This window comes from Hetaerina americana, unplaced genomic scaffold, assembly GCF_022747635.1.
Source record: "Hetaerina americana unplaced genomic scaffold, ioHetAmer1.1.p SCAF_5, whole genome shotgun sequence".
NCBI lineage: Eukaryota > Metazoa > Arthropoda > Insecta > Odonata > Calopterygidae > Hetaerina > Hetaerina americana.
In genome coordinates, this window is record NW_027287095.1 from 56,159,092 (window position 1) to 56,176,806 (window position 17,715).

Consider the following 17,715-nt stretch of genomic DNA (forward strand, 5'->3'; position numbering starts at 1 on the left):
CGCACTCTTGGCGGTTCGCTCGTATTGACGTAGGCGAAGCCGTATTTTCTGTGAGACGATCGGATGACGTCGGATCATTAGAACTTGCCATCGATCTACAAGTGGGGTCTCATTCGGGGCCGTGCTCGGTGCCTGGGTGAGCTCGCAATTATAACCCTCGTCGTTCGATCCACTCGCTCTCCGTCGCAAGGGCTGATAAAACCGAGCGGCGTTGTCGGTGGCGGGATCCTTACTCCTCGGGGAATTGCGGGGCCCACCAAGGTATCGCGTCACTCCCAGGACACACACACACGCCGGCCACTCGCGCGGGCAGATTTATGATCGCGGCTATTTTATGGGAGCCCGGGCAGCAGGTTGCAGTATTTGCAGCCTTCGTGTACGATTCACTCGCAGTTGCCCCGGATAAACGGGTGACAGCGAACGGAGAGAAAAAAATAATGCCCCGTCCAACTAACGCCCCCGAGAAATTGAAACGACTCGATCGTTCTTGCGGAGATATAGCACGACTTGAGACTATCGGATGGATGGTCACCCTGGGCGGTAAAACCTCAAACTCGCTATTAAAATCACTCAGCAGTGAAGCCAAAGAAAAGTACTCCTAACTGCGAATAACAGCACGCTCCTGCACGTTTTTTTTCAAGCCTGTCCGTCTGAGCGAACTTTGCGATGGGGTAGGTTTGTTTTGCGAATACAATTAAAAAATTGAACAACAGACTGGCGAAATTCGGCGGGAGTAGTTTTTATCACATTTGGATCTGAAATAACTTACAGCTCTTCACCGTAAAATTTTATTCCTTTATGAACTGTTTCCGCCATAGACCCTCCTGCGGTATTTTCAGACGAATATTTGAGGGAATACTTTTTGCCGACAGGAGATATACAAGTATTAAAAGGTTGGCTTGGGAAAACGAAAGAGTGAAGAGTTGGTCAGATGTAACGCAGATCAATTTGGAAGTGTGTACCCTGCAAGCCGCCACGATGGTGTATGGCAGGTGGTGTTAGGTCACCAGTCGTTAATTATTGATTGATTTGTACTAAATTTTTTCTTAATGTTACGGTCTCGAGTTCTCCGACGTAGAACAGACTCCTTAAATCGATCGATTCGTTATTCAAATTCTCTCGACGTATCACAGTGGGCTCGCCTGCCAATGCATCGGAGAACTATGGTTATTCCTTCGGTGTCAGCGTTAAACACGATAAGGAGGATGAAATTTAATAGTAGCAAACTTTGGCGAGGAGCAAGCGAAGAAGGTAATCGAATAAAACCAACTAAATGGGAAAGAGAGATACTCACGAGACTTACTCCAACGCAAAAAGAGTATGTTGAAATAAGTGATTGGAGGACAATGGCTGAGAGGATATTGGTTAGGATACTTTGCACGAAAAGCTATGCATGAAATAATGAATTAAGAAACGGACAACAAAGAAGTTAAAAGAGGGATGCTTGCATTTTGATATATTTATCATCTAGTTTTCAGAAAAATTGTGAGAACTCAGCTTTACTTTCGGAAAGTAACCTTTAAAACAAGTTATTGTGAAATGGACGGAAATTCCGACTGATCCATTTGAAAAAGATAACTACGTCTTCATGAGATCCTATGTTTTCTCCTCTGACCTCCTAAACATTAATGACTTACTACTACGATGCGTACAAAAATATTAACAAAGTTTTACTACTATTTACTTTTTTAGTTTACTACTACGCGGTTCCCCGAACGAGTATTATGCCACGATAGTTTCTGCAGTGGGAAATTTGAGCGAATGTATAAAACATAGAGGGTGAACTAATTGCATATTTTCAGGCGTGATACGTTGGATTTCAAACACAATAATGACAAAATGGTAACACTTTTCCATTAGATGAAAGTATCTTGAGGAAGTGTAACCGTTCCGTCATTACAAAGTATTGGCAATTGGGAAACATTCATAAAACTTGTTCCTAGCTTGTCAGTACTGTAAATTATTGCAAATTCTCATAGAATTGTAATATATAAGGCAAAAGCATATATAGCTAAAAAAGGATGTATGATTACTACAAAAAATGCCTTAAAATTGAGAAAATCTAAGTGACCGGAGTCGCCATCTTTTTAGTTTCGAGGCCACCGCAAGGTATTTTAACATATAAGTATTTAACTCGCACTAAAATACGTTTGTTATTAAATATTTTTAATGCATATCACACCGCTCTGTTTCATTTACTTAGTATTGAACTTAAGCATTGTACTCAAAATATTCGTTTCCATGTTTAAATTTATTTGTATCAGAGGTACATTGTTCTTTCATCCATCTGGACGTAAACAAAAACCTTTCCCGGAGTTGAAATCCGATGTTATATTGTAATTGACCACTATACAAAACGCATTTAATGAACGTTTTCTCGTGGCAGTCCATACGGCTTCCTAAGAAATCAATTAAAATTAGCCAGTTGCTTTCCACGCACGAATAAAATAATTTTCTCCATTGTTGAAATAGAAAGAAAGACTCGTACTTTTCCACAGATTTTATTATACGGCACGACGCGTTTCACCGACTTGCGGCATCATCAGGTACAAATTTGCAAAACAGACAGAGCAAGCATATATACCCTCAGGACAGAGTGGGGGCGGGGAGGGTTGGAAGGATTTGAGGGGGTGGGGGCTCGCAGGTGCGTTGATGGATTGTTTTGACCATTTCCAGGCTAATTTCTCGGAGAGGAGTGGGGAGGGGTATGGGAATAATTGCTCATTACAAAGTGTCGTGTTGGGGTTCACCAAGTGCCTTCTAATCTCTAATTGCTCGAGAGCGTCCATTTTTAATCCTTTTGGGAGTGTGTGTAATATCTCTGGGACAAAGTCACTGCTGTGGTTGAATTCTAGTAAATGCTTGGCGAAGAGAGAGTTGTTATTCTGATTTTTGTGACACCTAGCGTGTTCCTTGACTCGTAACTTGATATTCCTGCCGGTCTGACCGACATAAACGCTGTTGCAATCCTCGCATTTCAGTTTATAAATGCCTGATTTGAGAAGGCTATCCTGGGTGTCTTTTCCATTGGCTAGAAGTTTGGAGAGGGTTATGGGTGGGTAGAAGGCTGCTTTGAGTGAGGTGGGTAGGCAGTTGGAAATCCTATATGAAAGATCTCCCAGAAACGGGATCGAGCACCACTTAAAATCTTTAGATACTGCGGGCTGAGATACGAAAATGCTTTTTATGGCCATTGCTTTTTGTTTTTTCCGTAGTAATGTGTCAACTAGTTTGGGGTTGAAACCATTGTTGGTAGCTATATTAGTGATATTCACGAGTTCAATTTTGAAGTTTTTGGGGGAAAGGGGGATGTGTAGGAGGCGGTGGATCATGGAGTGGAGGGCTGCGTGTTTGTGAGAAAAGTGGTGTGCGGAATCATTAGAAATTATATGGTCTGTATATGTGGGTTTCCTATAAATTGCAAATTCGTGTCTATTATCCCTAATTGTGATTGTCAAGTCGAGGAAGTTGATGGTGCCGTTGACGTCTTTTTCCATGGAGAAGGAGATATTCCGATGAAGAGTGTTTAGGAAATTAAGGAAGGAGTCTAACTGTCGGTTGGTTCCGGTCCATAGGCATAGTATATCGTCCACGTAACGAAACCAATAGCCCACGTTTTTGTTATGCTGATTGTCAGCATTAAAAAGATGTTCTTCTACAGAATTGAGGAAGACTTCGGCTAGGAAGGGGGACAGTGGGGAACCCATAGCTAACCCATCCGTTTGGCTGTAAAGGGTGTGGTTGAAACTAAAATAATTCTGGTTAACTGTCATTTTGATGAGGGGGACCAATTCGTCTGAGATATTTTGGGCAATGGTGGAATCCTTGAGTAGTTCTTCCACCCTAAGCAAAGTTTCCGATATTGGTACGCAAGTAAATAAATTGCTAATGTCGAAGGAGACTAGCCTCGCTTTTTCCGGGACATCAATATCTTTCAATTTTCGGGCTAGCTCTATAGAGTTTTTAACTCCATATTTAGGTTTAAAACCTGTGAGATCTCGGAGCAAAACGTCTAATTTTCGTGCCAGAAGGTGTGAAAAATTTGCGAAAACAAATTCACCTTCACGTGGAAATGTTGCCTAAAAACGCCCGTGATACCGTGATCGTTAGGTCGCGTCGTCCTCGGGATCCTGGTTGACTTCGTATTCTTTGACCCCGCCGCGAACGTACTAATTTTAAAAAGAAACATCTCTGGAAAACAGCGTTGTCCTTCAACCAAAGTCCTTCGCTATACATTTTCGCTGTTGCATTTCACAAATGTTAAAAATTGTTAATGTAATCCCATTATGTGGCACGCTGGACAAATTTCCTACGCTTGTTATCCATTTTAAAAGACAAAATGCGGTGGACATTGTCATTTCTGTAAATCTTATAAAACGTGGCTCGGTAACACCAACTCAGACTGATGCAATCAATGTCGGTGTTGTTGCGGGCACATAAGCATTAAGGCATAGCAAGCAAAGCACATACCTAAATGCAGCACTGATGTGGTGGTTTTCCAAAACGGCTCGGTCGTTGTAGAGGAGGGCGGTCTCGGACCCGGACATGACGTGGAAGTTGTTGGTAGTTCCGGTGTGCTCGAAGTCATGCACGAGGGCGGCGATCAAGGTGGCAAATATTTCCAGGTCTGTAAGCCAGTTCTGCAAGAAAAGTATTGAAATGATTATTCACCATTGTGCTAACATGACGGAATCAAATATACTCCCATTCATACTTTAGATGAAAATCCAATCAAAATGACGGCGCGTTTCGTATTTTCTGGCATTTAAGTCATACGGGTAGATTGTATGCTCCCAAATTTTGGCAGAATATTCTGGAATAAATAAAAAACTGCTCGATCGCTAACCATATAGTGAACAAACCACAAACACGTGCAGCCGCTACGATAATTTCATTGCCCCAAACTACAGTTAAAGCAGTAATTATTTTCAACATTAGTCCCAAACGAACTTGGATTATTGGTTCGCATGCCAGCAAAATGATAGTTTCTACGAAACAAAATATTATCAGAAAACTTAGAAAACGCTTTTAATCACAAACAAGCTTAATTTTATTTCTAATAACTTATGTTTAATGGGAATCACACCTTAGGCGTTTCTACGTTTTTAGTTGAAAGTAATCTCCGTAAAAATCGAATACTATTGACACAAAGACTAACACCGACGCTGATATTCATGGTGTGAAATACAGGGTCATATATTATCAAGTTCTTTGCAAAACAAACGCGCTTCACATGCCATATTGTACGGCATAAAGATTCAAACAAGGCATACCCATTGCGGACACGAACAAACCGATAAAACAGCTACCAGTGAAAGGGAATATCCTAGAGCATGTAGATGAATTGCGAATTCCTCTTGATTTTGCTCTTTCTCAAAACAGAAATAGATCATCCAAAATATGTATTCAAATTGAATACGTATTGAATTTATGACATCGCAAAAATTATTGAAAATTACGGATTTTTTCAACACCACGAAAGGTCTCTAATAGTGATCTGATTTAACATAAAATATTTACCGAACATGGGGCACTAACTATTGAAGAAAAAAAAGAACTAAGTTCTCAAATGTGGAGGAAGTGCGAGATTTTAGGCAGCTAAACGACATCGCGCTTCAGGCATTGGGGGATGGGGAAGTTGGAGGAACTTCGGCATCATCCCTTCTTGCGATCGATCCTTTCTCTAGCATCCGCATTAGCGCGAGTTCCACGAGAGTTTAATTATAAACAGGTGGGAAAAGCGAATTACGCTTAGCAACACGTAAATAAGTGGAGCAAATGAAATGAAAATCAGGCAAAACGTAATTCTTGGAAACTCTTGCATAGACGGAAACTCACAAAGATCCTATCCAAAGTATACTCACACAACTTTCAAATTGCTTGGATGGCTGACGTCACGTCAACTCTGTAATTATTTATCAACGCATTACTCGAATAAAACTTAAAAAAATCGGAATAATCATGTCCCGTAAAGTTTTGTACGCCATCAACTCTTCATTTAACTCATACGACAGAAGAACACGACCGACAGATCGTATGAAAATTTAAGGCGTCGTCCAAAAGGTAATTTTCCGAGAATGGAGAGGGCATATGAAAAAGACGAGAGAAAAAAAATAATTTTCTGTAATAGCAGCAGTTATAATTAATGCTGATCTAACCACTTCGAAGTAGTTCTATGAGAAAAGGAAGGATGTATTATCAAAACTTTTCCAGGCAATTCGTAAGATACTACTCTGGAGCAGGTCTCCGATGCATCGGTGACTGAAATAACATGGTTCAATAAGTATCTGCATGCAGGAAAATGGTACAAAATATACACCATAATTGTCATTTATTCTTTAAGGATATAAATTTTCATTAATGTAGACACTGAGCAAACTTGGCCCGGTGCTCTTCGTTCCCAGCAATCTAAATCTTCCAAGCTGGGCGGAGCAACGCAGGCGGAAATAAACGGGCAAGCTAGACTTTTGTACAAATCGGAGATGGCGAGAAGCTGCCTCGAAACAATCATTCCAATTATATCTGTGATAAAGGATTCGCCTTCTGGTTAGTTTCTGGGATATTAATAATGTAGTTGAAATGATTACCATGAGTCCCGTTTGGCTAAGCATGTGGTGTACCGTCTGGGCCACATCTGCCGCGTGGTTGTTGTTGTGATAGGGATTCCCGTATCGGCAGTATCCCTCCTCTATCCTCGTCAAAAACGCTTCGAGAGTTGATGGAGGTACCTTGAAAGGAAATCAATCATTATTAGTGGCGGCGAGACAAGGAAATATCCACCCATTAGTTATAATTTTTTAGGCTAAAATAAAATAACAGTCGATTTCATTACGGCGCATTCTTACAACTTGTAGTTTTAAGAGACAGAAAACTTAATTCATTCAGATTGTTGAGCTATAAAGTTTAATTCATATTATGCATCTAATGAAATAATTATTTTTAATTCATATTAACGAAATATCCCTATCTTACACTTGTATATATATATATATATATATATATATATATATATATATATATATATATATATACACACAAACATGAATACATACATACTTATACTACTACATACATACAGGCTACTTCTACATACAGGCATACATACATACTTCTACCTAGTGTAGGGTTTCTAGGCTGCATCTCGTTAGACGAGGCTATAAAATGTAGCGACGTTTAGTCCGCGTCCATCCAAAACCTACCTCAAACGGTAGACTATCAAATAATATTAATAATGATGATATGCAATGAAATGATGATAACTTTATGATGAGATCTTTACTTTGAAGAGAAGCAACAGCTCCAACTAAGGAAGTTAAAAGCATTTATATTTTTATGGAATTATCACGTTCGTGGTGAGACAACCATATCAATAAATCATTTATTTTTTAAAGAGTTCTTGTGCATGCCATAAAAGACCGGGCAATTTACTGGCGATATTAGAGACAAAAGAATAATTGCTGGTTCTGATCATATTCTGATATGTACTATAATATTATCATTGGTTTAACTAGTGCTAGAGTGAGAAGGATGGGCTCGTTATTAGATGCTGACAAGTTACAACGTACTAAGCGTTCTTGGTAAAACGGGTTAGAATCGACTCAAATGAATTTACACATGGAGTATGTAATAAAACTCCTGTCATTTCATTCAAGATAGACTCGACTTTATGGGCCAATTAATCCGTAGATATAACCTTCAATTGTTAATATTATTGTACAACATAAATAAGTCGACAAGGTCACTTGTTTAAATATTCAACTAGTAATTTTATCATGAGCATTACAACCTGATTTTCAAACGTTTATGTTTTGCTTAAGTTTATTAACCATACAACTTAATATCGCAAGAATGGAGAAAAGTCCGAGGTTGCATCGTCATTCCGTGGTGATGGAGGTCAGTGAAGGCGTGTGAATAAGGAGAGTGAGAGTCAGTCGACCTGGCATTGTTGAGTCAGATTGAAACGGAAGCAAATTAATTGCTATGGTAGGTACCCAGTAATACTCCCCCCGGGCCGCAGTATGCCCCATGTCCCTTTCACCCTCCTCCCCCCCTTCCGCAGCGTGACCCCCGGGATCCCTTCGATCCCCGGCCAACCATTGCTACCACCCCGATTCCCCTGCCACCTCCTTCGCGGGGAGCATCGAGGAGGTGATCACTCAAGATGGCTGGTTGATCGAAAGGTCGCGCGAAGAACGGAAGCAGGCGGGGTGATAGAGTTGCAACATTCAGCAACTTGGGGCGAATCTCGTAATCACTCTCTCGAGGTGATTCAGCGTTTTAAGTCCAACGATCAAACTCGTACGTGTAATTAATGAGTTCGACGGAAACTTGCATTAAGGATTAAAGGATGAAATATCTCCCTGGGGCGGGACTACACCGAAGGAATAACGGTAGAGATTCAAGCACAAGAGCCAAAGGAAACATGACTAAGCAAACGCGAAACCCATAAAATTATTTAAATAAAAACGTTACTATGCTCTACGAAATGCATTAGTAAACTCCTCTGCCGAAAGTACGCCGGCAAAGTTAAGCATGAAAATATAATACTACATTCTTAAAACATTGATCTTGTAAGTAGATTATCATCTTGAACTCCATATTATTTTGAATGATCTCCGTGTGTCGCTCAACGGGCAGCATGCTTCGTCACGATACTTTGAAATCTTTCTCGATCTTGGGTGCCTACATCAATCTGTCATATCTACCATTTCCTATCCGAATGCTGTCCAACAATAGGTATCTTCTTCCTTCACTTCCAGTCTTTCTTAACATCAATCCCTCTATCTCTGCTGCAGCCAAATTTATCAATATCGACAGAATTCATATCTTTTCCAGGAAGATTCTAGAGGATGCTAAACTTTAAAATATCCCTTTTCATATGCCCTATAAATCTTTTTTTCACTCTTCTCCCCATTCTTTTAATATCTTCAACCGTTTCTAACTCCTTCCTCGTCTTCAGAATAAATGCGTTCTCCCTCCATTTTAGTTGGTTCGCTTCTGCCCTATTACACCCCTCTTATAGCCACTCTATTTACTTTCTATTTTTATATAACTTCATTAGGGCCACATGCAGCCTCTACTCTATTGTTTCCATTTCCATGGGACATATTCCCCTTTCGTTTTTCAACATAAAACCTGTTCGTAAATCCGTTCCTCAGATAAAATCTGCCTTATCTCTACAATTTTTCCGTACTAATTGCACTTCTCTGTCAACCATTCCTCATTTGCTTAGTTTCTTGTCTTAATACGCTATTACGTCTCCCGAGTATTAATATTCCGTATGAAAGTTCTTCCAATTCTTTCTTTCCTTTACTCAGCTTTTCTCCAGTTTTCCTATCGCTCTTCTTTCTCTTTTTCATTTATGCCCAAATCTTTTTCGTTGTTCCTTCTGACACCTTCCTTACCTTAACTGTTCTCCCTCGCATCTCTACCTACCTCATTTTATTAACATTTTTCACAAATATACGACCAATTCCATTACTTCCCCTTATCTTGATTTTTTATATCGCCTATCTCTTCCTTCATTTATTACTGTCTCTCACCTTCTTTAAGCTCATTCACAATTATGAAATGAATACACGATGGTCTGAGCGGGTGTACTGTGAACTATTTGTATTTAGCGAAAAGTCATGTTTGAAAGAAGGTAACTTGCAATCATAACATTTTGCACTTTCAATGGAAAACTAATTTTGATTAGATAATCATATTAGTGAACCTGAAGGTTGGTTTGATAGGTGAGAGTAGAGATAGTGGAGTAGATACTATTGCTAAGCCCTAAGCAAAATTCTTACATGATGTCAGGGTATCAGTTACTTCCCCTATGCCGTTTGTTGTGTCCAAGGGAGATCTAGCACCCCATTTCATGCCGGCCTCGGTGGCAGTGGGTAACGTCCTCGCCTGACACAGAGGTCATGGGTTCGATCCCAGCCTGGTAGGTTTTCCTCCAACTAGAGCTTGAGTGTTTATGACTGTCTTCGATGTAATGTATAGGGGTTATGTGGAAGAACGGACTAGGAAGTCTCAATCTTGCCCCGATAAAGTCGTTGAATAAATAAATTAAATTATCACACGAAGTCAATAGACCAGCGCTCTACCCCTTTTTGAATAGATACCTGGTAGAATTATAATTTTATACAGTTCGCAGTTTAAGTCTGCGAAGAGTCTGCAAAAACTTCAAATAAGGCTTATTAAAATTTCGTTAATGGAAGGAAACGGGTTTGGACCGGGCGTTAGGCGGAATGGAAAAAATCATACCATGGAGTTGCCGCCGCCGCCACAGTATACTTGTCATCTAACATATTTATTGCATTTTCTACTAATGATCCGAAAGAATTCCGATTACATTTTTGAACTTGAGAAAAAATTGTGTATATTCGTTACAAAAAAGTGAAAGTGTACCTTAATCGTGCATTAAATGAATTCACAAGCTCCAATCGAAATTAATTTGACACATGATTATACATGGAGCTTCAAACAAAGTTAATAAGAAAGGGGAAACGACGAGTATGACGAGATGTATATTTTCCTTTAATATTTCCGACCGTGAAAATAACAGTTTATTAATATAAACTGAATTGCGTTGACGTCTCAAGATATTTGCGACACCCTCCGCCTATAATGCCCGTTGCCTTGGTGATAGCAATTCAGTCGGTCAAAATACCTTTCAGCAATAACTTTCTTTCTAAATTTGGATGATGACAACATGATCAACACGAAGTACTTTCGAGAGTTTGAAAAAATTCTTACAAATAAGCCGCGAATACACATTTTGATAGGTCAGGTCATTTAAACTTATCAAAAACCTGATGAAACATTCGCATTCTAAATAAAAACTAACGGAACGGGTTTAAATCATCACTTTTACTTGCTTGTGTGCCCATTAAAATTGATGCCAGGTAGATAGTATTGATATGGGCAGTGAATTACCGTCAGTTAATTTATTTTGATTTGTACGTAGGGTGGGAGGGGGTTTTCAGTGTAAATACATTCGGAGCTAGATTTCTCCGTTATTTTCTGACACCGTGAGTGATTGAGACTCGCGAGGATCAGTGTTTACCACAAACACTGAAGGGAATACATTTGTGTTGGTTTCGTTACTTTTATCTTGAGTGGGTATGTTTGGGACTTGCACCTTTCACTTCCTCGTAGCCCTAAAAAATAAAGCTTAAGGGATAGTAAGAAGATGAGGGTGAGAGGGCTTTTAAAGGAATTAGACTGGGAGCCGCTGGAGATGCAAATACAACAAGCGTGACTTAGAATTAGCAAGCAAGGCTCAGAACACACGAGTTTAATAATGACACAAAGGGACTTATTATGTTCCCACACTATTTGGGTAGATTAGGCCACAAGGATAAGATAAGGCAGATATAGACTCCAGTACAGACAGATACGTATATTCGTTCTTTCATCGGAAAATCAGGAATCATAATGGTAAGAAATCATTATCAAAATCATTATCAAGTCATTATCAAAATAGTTAGGACACTCTAATTACAAGCGAGAACAAGATTATATTTGTATATATTAGGTACATTCATAGGTGCATACGTATGTTAGTTGCTAGTATATGTATTTGCAAGTGTATATGTTAACATGGGTTTTGCATGGGTTCTGTGTGGGTGTGAATTGGAATACTTTTGTTTGTTATTCATGTGGTTCAATTCTATTTTACGGATGGTGTCCTAATTTCCCGCCCTCACGCCCTTACATCGGCTTGCAGGGTATTGTGTAGATGTAGATAAATAAAAACTTTTGATAAGGTGATAGCGATGACGATTTTAATTTTTGAAATTAATCTGATAAGCATTAAGGATTCAACTTTATTTTTTCCCCAAATTTGTAAATCCGTAGTATGAAATATGTATGAAGGAAATTTTTTATCGAAATTCAGAGCGAAAAAAATACTTTGTTCAGCTTCAAAGTTTTATTTCAGGTTCGCCAATTTTTAATCCCAGAGGCACCATCTTCATCATCACTAAACTCCTAAGAGTGGTATGCAGCTACGGCATTATCGCCATTCGCAATTTTAGTTTATGAAACAAAATAAAAGGCAAACATTACAAATAACGCTGTACATCACAAATAGTACCTCACGGATATTTTCCCACCATTTTGAATGTCAACAGATGTACACATGGTTTCATATTTACTTTGCACATCGTAATTAAACTTTATGATAACAAATGGGCTTTTGCACACCTAGAAAATGAAATATCTTACTGCGCATGGATTTTTTCACCTGGATACATTGTCGTTTTAATTGTGAGAGCGCTGAAAAGTGAATCTGGAGAACAAATTTATGATGATTATGAAAGGATCGTCGAGAAATTAAATAGTTAATAGCTAAAAAAAACGAAGACAAGATAGGTATCAAGATAGCTTACGGGTTAATACTGTTTAATGCTAGGAACAAAGTCTCACCTTGAATTTGTGTATTATGCCGTATCGATTCAGGAGGTCGTAACCTAGAAACTTCACGGGCGTATTGTTTGCTGCCTCCCCTAATGCAAACACGTCGAAGGACCATTCATCCAGAGTCTGCGGGAAATAAAAAAGAGAGAATAAGAGCATTAAGTAAATGAATACGGTGACCGCAATGGTTTCTGGTTCTGGGCGGCCTTTGTGTCTTTTTATTGCTCTTCGTCCTCATGGGGATCGATGAGTAAAAGAAAAACGTTTAATTTTCTTCTGTTTCATTGTCGAGCCGTTTCAGGTTTTTGTAAGAGACCACTCAGGTTTATTTTGAGGAAATCCACTAACATACATTTTATTACACAATTACTGATATCAATTAATACTGCCAGATTTATTATTATTATTATAATTCACCGATCCATTAAAAAAAACAAATGGTAATTACAATACGGCGCGATGTGATTTTCTAAAGAGATTAACGATACGAAAAAAATATCCATCAATGAGAAAAACACACGGTGGGTCGTAATAGTTTATTTTTTACTATAAAATGAGAAAATTGCTATTTTTATTGTAATAACAAGAAATTTGAATGAGGTAATTATTACCGTGATATTTGCGGCTGCCCATCCGTGCGTTCATTCAAAGGGTTGATTAAGTTAAATTCTCTTTTTATCCTTCATATTTTTATCTTATTCAAATTGTCCTGCACTTACAATTTGCACACACTTATACAGCACGTATCCCAATTTTTCCATTGCTTATGCAGATAACTTTAAGGCAAAGGCCGAGTCAGAATTTTCCAATCGGCAATCATTTATCTAGCAGTTGCCCGCATTAAAATACACAAGTTAGCAACAATTTGTCAACAAAAATCGTATCGCGAAATTCTCTAATTTATGCAATCATTACCGAAGGACAGATTTCCGGGAAGGTTGGCTGATGTTCTTGTACCGATAGTGGTTTACTAGTAAAAATCAGGCACTCGAAAAATCATATTTATTTTGAGTCATCAGATAAGTTTTTCAAGTATCCGGGAGTCAAACATGGGCCCTCTGGTCAGTAGCAGAAATGTTTCCCTAATTGAAAATCTCGCTTCGGAAGCCTTACTGACATCATGAAAACTCAGAAAACCCTCTTACGAATAAACGTGGTTTGATGAAATACTTTTGCAGTGAATGCATAAACATTGCTAATGAATTTTTCTCATTCACTTTCATATATGGATTTTGGATCGTTTTTTTCTCCTTTTTTACGAGCAGGAAGTAAAAATCACCAACTCGCTAAACTTTCAATTAAAAAATTTACGCCCCATCTTTTAACCAAAACGTTGTTTTGCGCATTCCATGAATTTCACGGATGGAGATTAAAAATTTAACCTCCCGTACGACAAATTTTAAATTCTTTCCTTACATCATTAACACATCCGACCATGAATAAACGAAGCTGCACATTCCTAAATTCCTTTACGCATCAATTTTATCACTAGATTCATACATTAATAAAACCAATGGAAAGGCGCAAGTTCTCTCCTTTCAATTATTCAGAAGGGTTAACATCCATGAAGTCATGATACAAAGGCCATGTACTAACTTTATCTGATAATCCCTCCTTTTTTGTGTGAATTGTTCTTTCTGGGAATATGTACATTATTTCATGAAATTCCAGCATTTCATTGAAACATTTTATGACAAACAAGTTCGACGACGCACGTAGAGTTACTTTGCACTACGTGGATTTAGGATAAATACAGCTTGGTTAATTCAAATCTTTTGATTTAGTGAACGTTAAAAAATACAATTAAGGTAAAAATAATAATAAAGATATCATGAGGATGCTTTGAACAGAAATTAACACAAATAATTGATACACGTTACCATTGAAAAAGAAATACACATCATGTATGACTCGATCATCGGACTTGAGACTGATACAAAAGACTGCTCCTGGTGATCCAATCCAACCCTATGCATAATTTTATCATTTCAAGGAATAGATGCTAGAAACAGAATATTTGCTTGCATTTATTTCAAGAAAAATTCATCAAAATAAATTCATAATAATTAAAGGATTATTTTTTTCAGACCTGGACATAAGTTTTCTTTTCAGTACATGTATTCTCAGAATCTCGTGAAATATTTCTGAGAAATCCCGAAACTCGAAAGCCTGGATGAAAAAAACGACCCAATAATTTGACACCACGAAATGGAAGGATTCCTTCCCGAGGATCCTCAATCCGGATGGAAGAGGATCCTCTTCGGGGCTGCTACCCCATCCGCGCGGGCGGGCGAATCTGACCGCCGGTGGAAAAACTCGCCTTGAGCACCCGGACCACGGCGGGCGGGAACTGCATGGAGAGCGGTCCTCCCGCCGCCAGCACCCTCCGGTACATGCGGTCCACGAAGATTCCGGCCCGGATGGCGTGCGCCACGGACCGGAACCGAGGCTTGGAGTCCTCATCGGACCCCCAGCGTCGTCGGCCCCGGCCGGCGCCCCCCCCTCCCAGCTGCCTAGTGAACGTCGTGGCGAGCCATGCGCGGACCTCGGGGGGAACGGCGTCGGGTTGTACCTCAGACAGCTCGTCTTCTTCGTCGGCCAACCTCCTGCACCACGTCGGGGGAGATGTTCACGTTTTAGGTGGGGGAGAGGGGGGTGAGAAGCAGGGTTTGGGGGAATTCCACGGGGGCGGGGACAGCCGGGGGCGAGAGAGAAGGCCGGAGAGTGTAGGGAGTTCAACGAGGGGAGGAGGGAGGGTGGCAGGTTTGAGGATTTTTATTTGGAAGAGGGTTAATGAATTGTGCCTTGTGTATTTGCCTTGTGCCAAGGGGCCAACTGTGTACAAAAAGATGTGTTAGTCTTGCCACACCTAATCCTCTTAATTTAAATTTCGTATTTCGTGTTAATAACTTGGAGAGGCTAAAAGTTCATACTGCACGCCTGGCTTCGGTTCTAGTTCCGATGAGCACGTGATTCAGGTTGCAGAGATGGAATGTATAGAGTGCCATTGACCGCGTTTCCAAGCTCTATTGTCGACAGCAAGTTATAGCATGGGTGCCCTAATGGAAGAGACCTCAGCATTTATTTCGCCTTTAATCGAAAGTTACAGGTTCACTTTAATTTGTACGCGGTGTGGGGCATGTCTTCTAGATAAAAGTACGTTAACACTCCCAGCTATCCTAAAGTGCATTTTTGCATCATGAATTGGTTGTCTGTGCGGTTACTTCTAGTAGATACTAGCCATTCACCGTCAAAATGTAGCGGTACCCTCACAATATTCCTAAAAATATAAGGCTGATTTCCAGAGCATACCGGTTAAAATTTTTAATTTTGGTCAAAGTTGAAACAAAAAAGATTATACAATGAATTCATTCGAGTGTTTTCACAAAGCAAATATACTGATGATACTACCTAAACGAATACGTTAGGGTGTATACATTTATTTGGCCAAGATTTTCTACGAAAGAATATTTCTCAACAGGAGTTTGCAACTGGACGAGTCAAATCTCTTTCATCAAATTATCATTTCCTTTCACTTAATGTCCATTAATTCATATTTTAAACAATAAATTTATAAAATACTCCGTTGTTAAATTTCTCACTATCTGAATGAGATTAAATGTTTAACTTAGTTGAGTAAATCAAAGCTGGGAACTGAAAACAGCGACAACGAACGCGGAGCCTGAGAACATTTCATGGCCTAAGCTATCATCAAACCCCTATTCCTTGGTTATCCCATTCCTGAAGTTATTAATACTGTTAACCAATCGTTAAAAAATCGTTTTATTAACTTCTCGCCATCATGTATTTCTATCTCTCGTGTGAGGTGCTGCTTCTAAAAAAATGGCTCTACTTCCTTCTAGCCTACGTCCTCTGCCTAGGTTAAGTCCCCTTGAACTCCATATTCAGTGTCTTCGAGATACCCTCCGACCACAACCAATTTATTTCTCAAGTCCTTCCATGAATAACGTGTACCATTCTCGACTCACTCTGATCCTACCCATTTATTATTTCAGAACCGCCCATTACGAATGTGCTCAAATCAAAGAAAAGGAATTATGAGCTTATGGCTGGAAATGAGTTTCGGTAAGGGTTTCTCGAAGCTTGCTAAAATAATTGAGCATGGGACGAAGAAGAAAGCACACGTATAATCTTTGAAACCCTTCCAGTCGTGGCATTGCACAGACGGAGCCTTCTTGTATGGAAAGCATAAAATTAAAGATGCGGTTGATTTTTACTGACTGGAATGATTTTTTTCGGCTAGAACGCGTAACAAAAGAAAACCCGCGTCTAGTGCCTCTTTTTCGCTTTTCTTTCATTAAACCACGAGGTGAATGCCTGAGCGGCTAAAAGTTACTTTTATAATGTCAACAAATGGACACACGATCGGTAATGTCGGAAACAAATGAACAGTGAGCCACAAATTGAATCAGTGCGGATTTTCGAAACAAATGGCAAACATATTACATACTTCCGAAAAGGCTATCAATTGAACCTTAACCTTTGCTAAATTTGGGTTTTGTTAAATATTTTCAATTTAAACCAATTAAGTATCCCGATAATACCAAAAGGTTGAAAATAAAATGAAATTAATGAGATATGTCGTAATCTCTTCACAAAAAACAATGAAAATCTCGTGATATAATGAAATTATATGTCTTGTTATGATTCAAAGAAAAAGATGCATTTCTATTATGAAATCTGATCCTCCCAAAAACGTGTAGCTTTAGAATTTAAGTGGAATTTTCCGAAGTACAGAGTGCGACAATAGCATCTACAAAAGCTCTGATAGGCTAGGTTAAAGCTAATGCCCATCGGTCAATTCTAATACCCCTAGCCAGGATATCATATTTCGGAGAATGGATGATAAATTATATTCGATCCCACCACTAATTACTACGGTCTCATTGCCATAACTTTTCTAGTGATCTTCATCAATTAAAAAGGCGGGCATCTTCGACAAATTACCGCCATTCAGCTGAATAATGATTCCCATAAATGGGGTCGCCCTACGTGCACACTTTTCATCGAGATGGGCCATTTTCTAAGGGTATAATTTATCAAGATTTGATTTGGCACGTAGACAATACCGCTTCGGAAAGCCTTACGGTCTTCTGAGATCCGACAGTCATGTGACAATGAAATTGCAACAGAGGCGCTATTTTTAAGCCTACCGCTGAGGTCCTTACGCGGAAAATCTGGATGAAATTCAACCTTCCACGCTCGAAACATCAATTTCCGTCATCGAGGCCCCGCCGCGCGGAAAAAAATCGAAGAGATAAACTTGCTGACAGAGGACTTGCA

At 39.4% G+C, this 17,715-nt stretch overlaps 1 protein-coding gene across 6 annotated transcripts in view; it reads right to left on the reverse strand.

Moving 5' to 3' along the window:
* The window catches only part of LOC139694330 (dual specificity calcium/calmodulin-dependent 3',5'-cyclic nucleotide phosphodiesterase 1A-like), a 580,826-nt gene that overhangs the window by 18,301 nt on the left and 544,810 nt on the right, over nt 1–17,715 (reverse strand). For all 6 annotated transcript variants that reach the window (XM_071592827.1, XM_071592822.1, XM_071592825.1 and 3 more), the window contains 4 exons: nt 14,732–15,017; nt 12,421–12,537; nt 6,588–6,728; nt 4,471–4,640 (listed from right to left, as the gene is read on the reverse strand). In XM_071592827.1, coding sequence (XP_071448928.1) covers nt 4,471–4,640; nt 6,588–6,728; nt 12,421–12,537; nt 14,732–15,017 — 714 coding nt within the window. The remainder of the gene's footprint in view (nt 1–4,470; nt 4,641–6,587; nt 6,729–12,420; nt 12,538–14,731; nt 15,018–17,715) is intronic.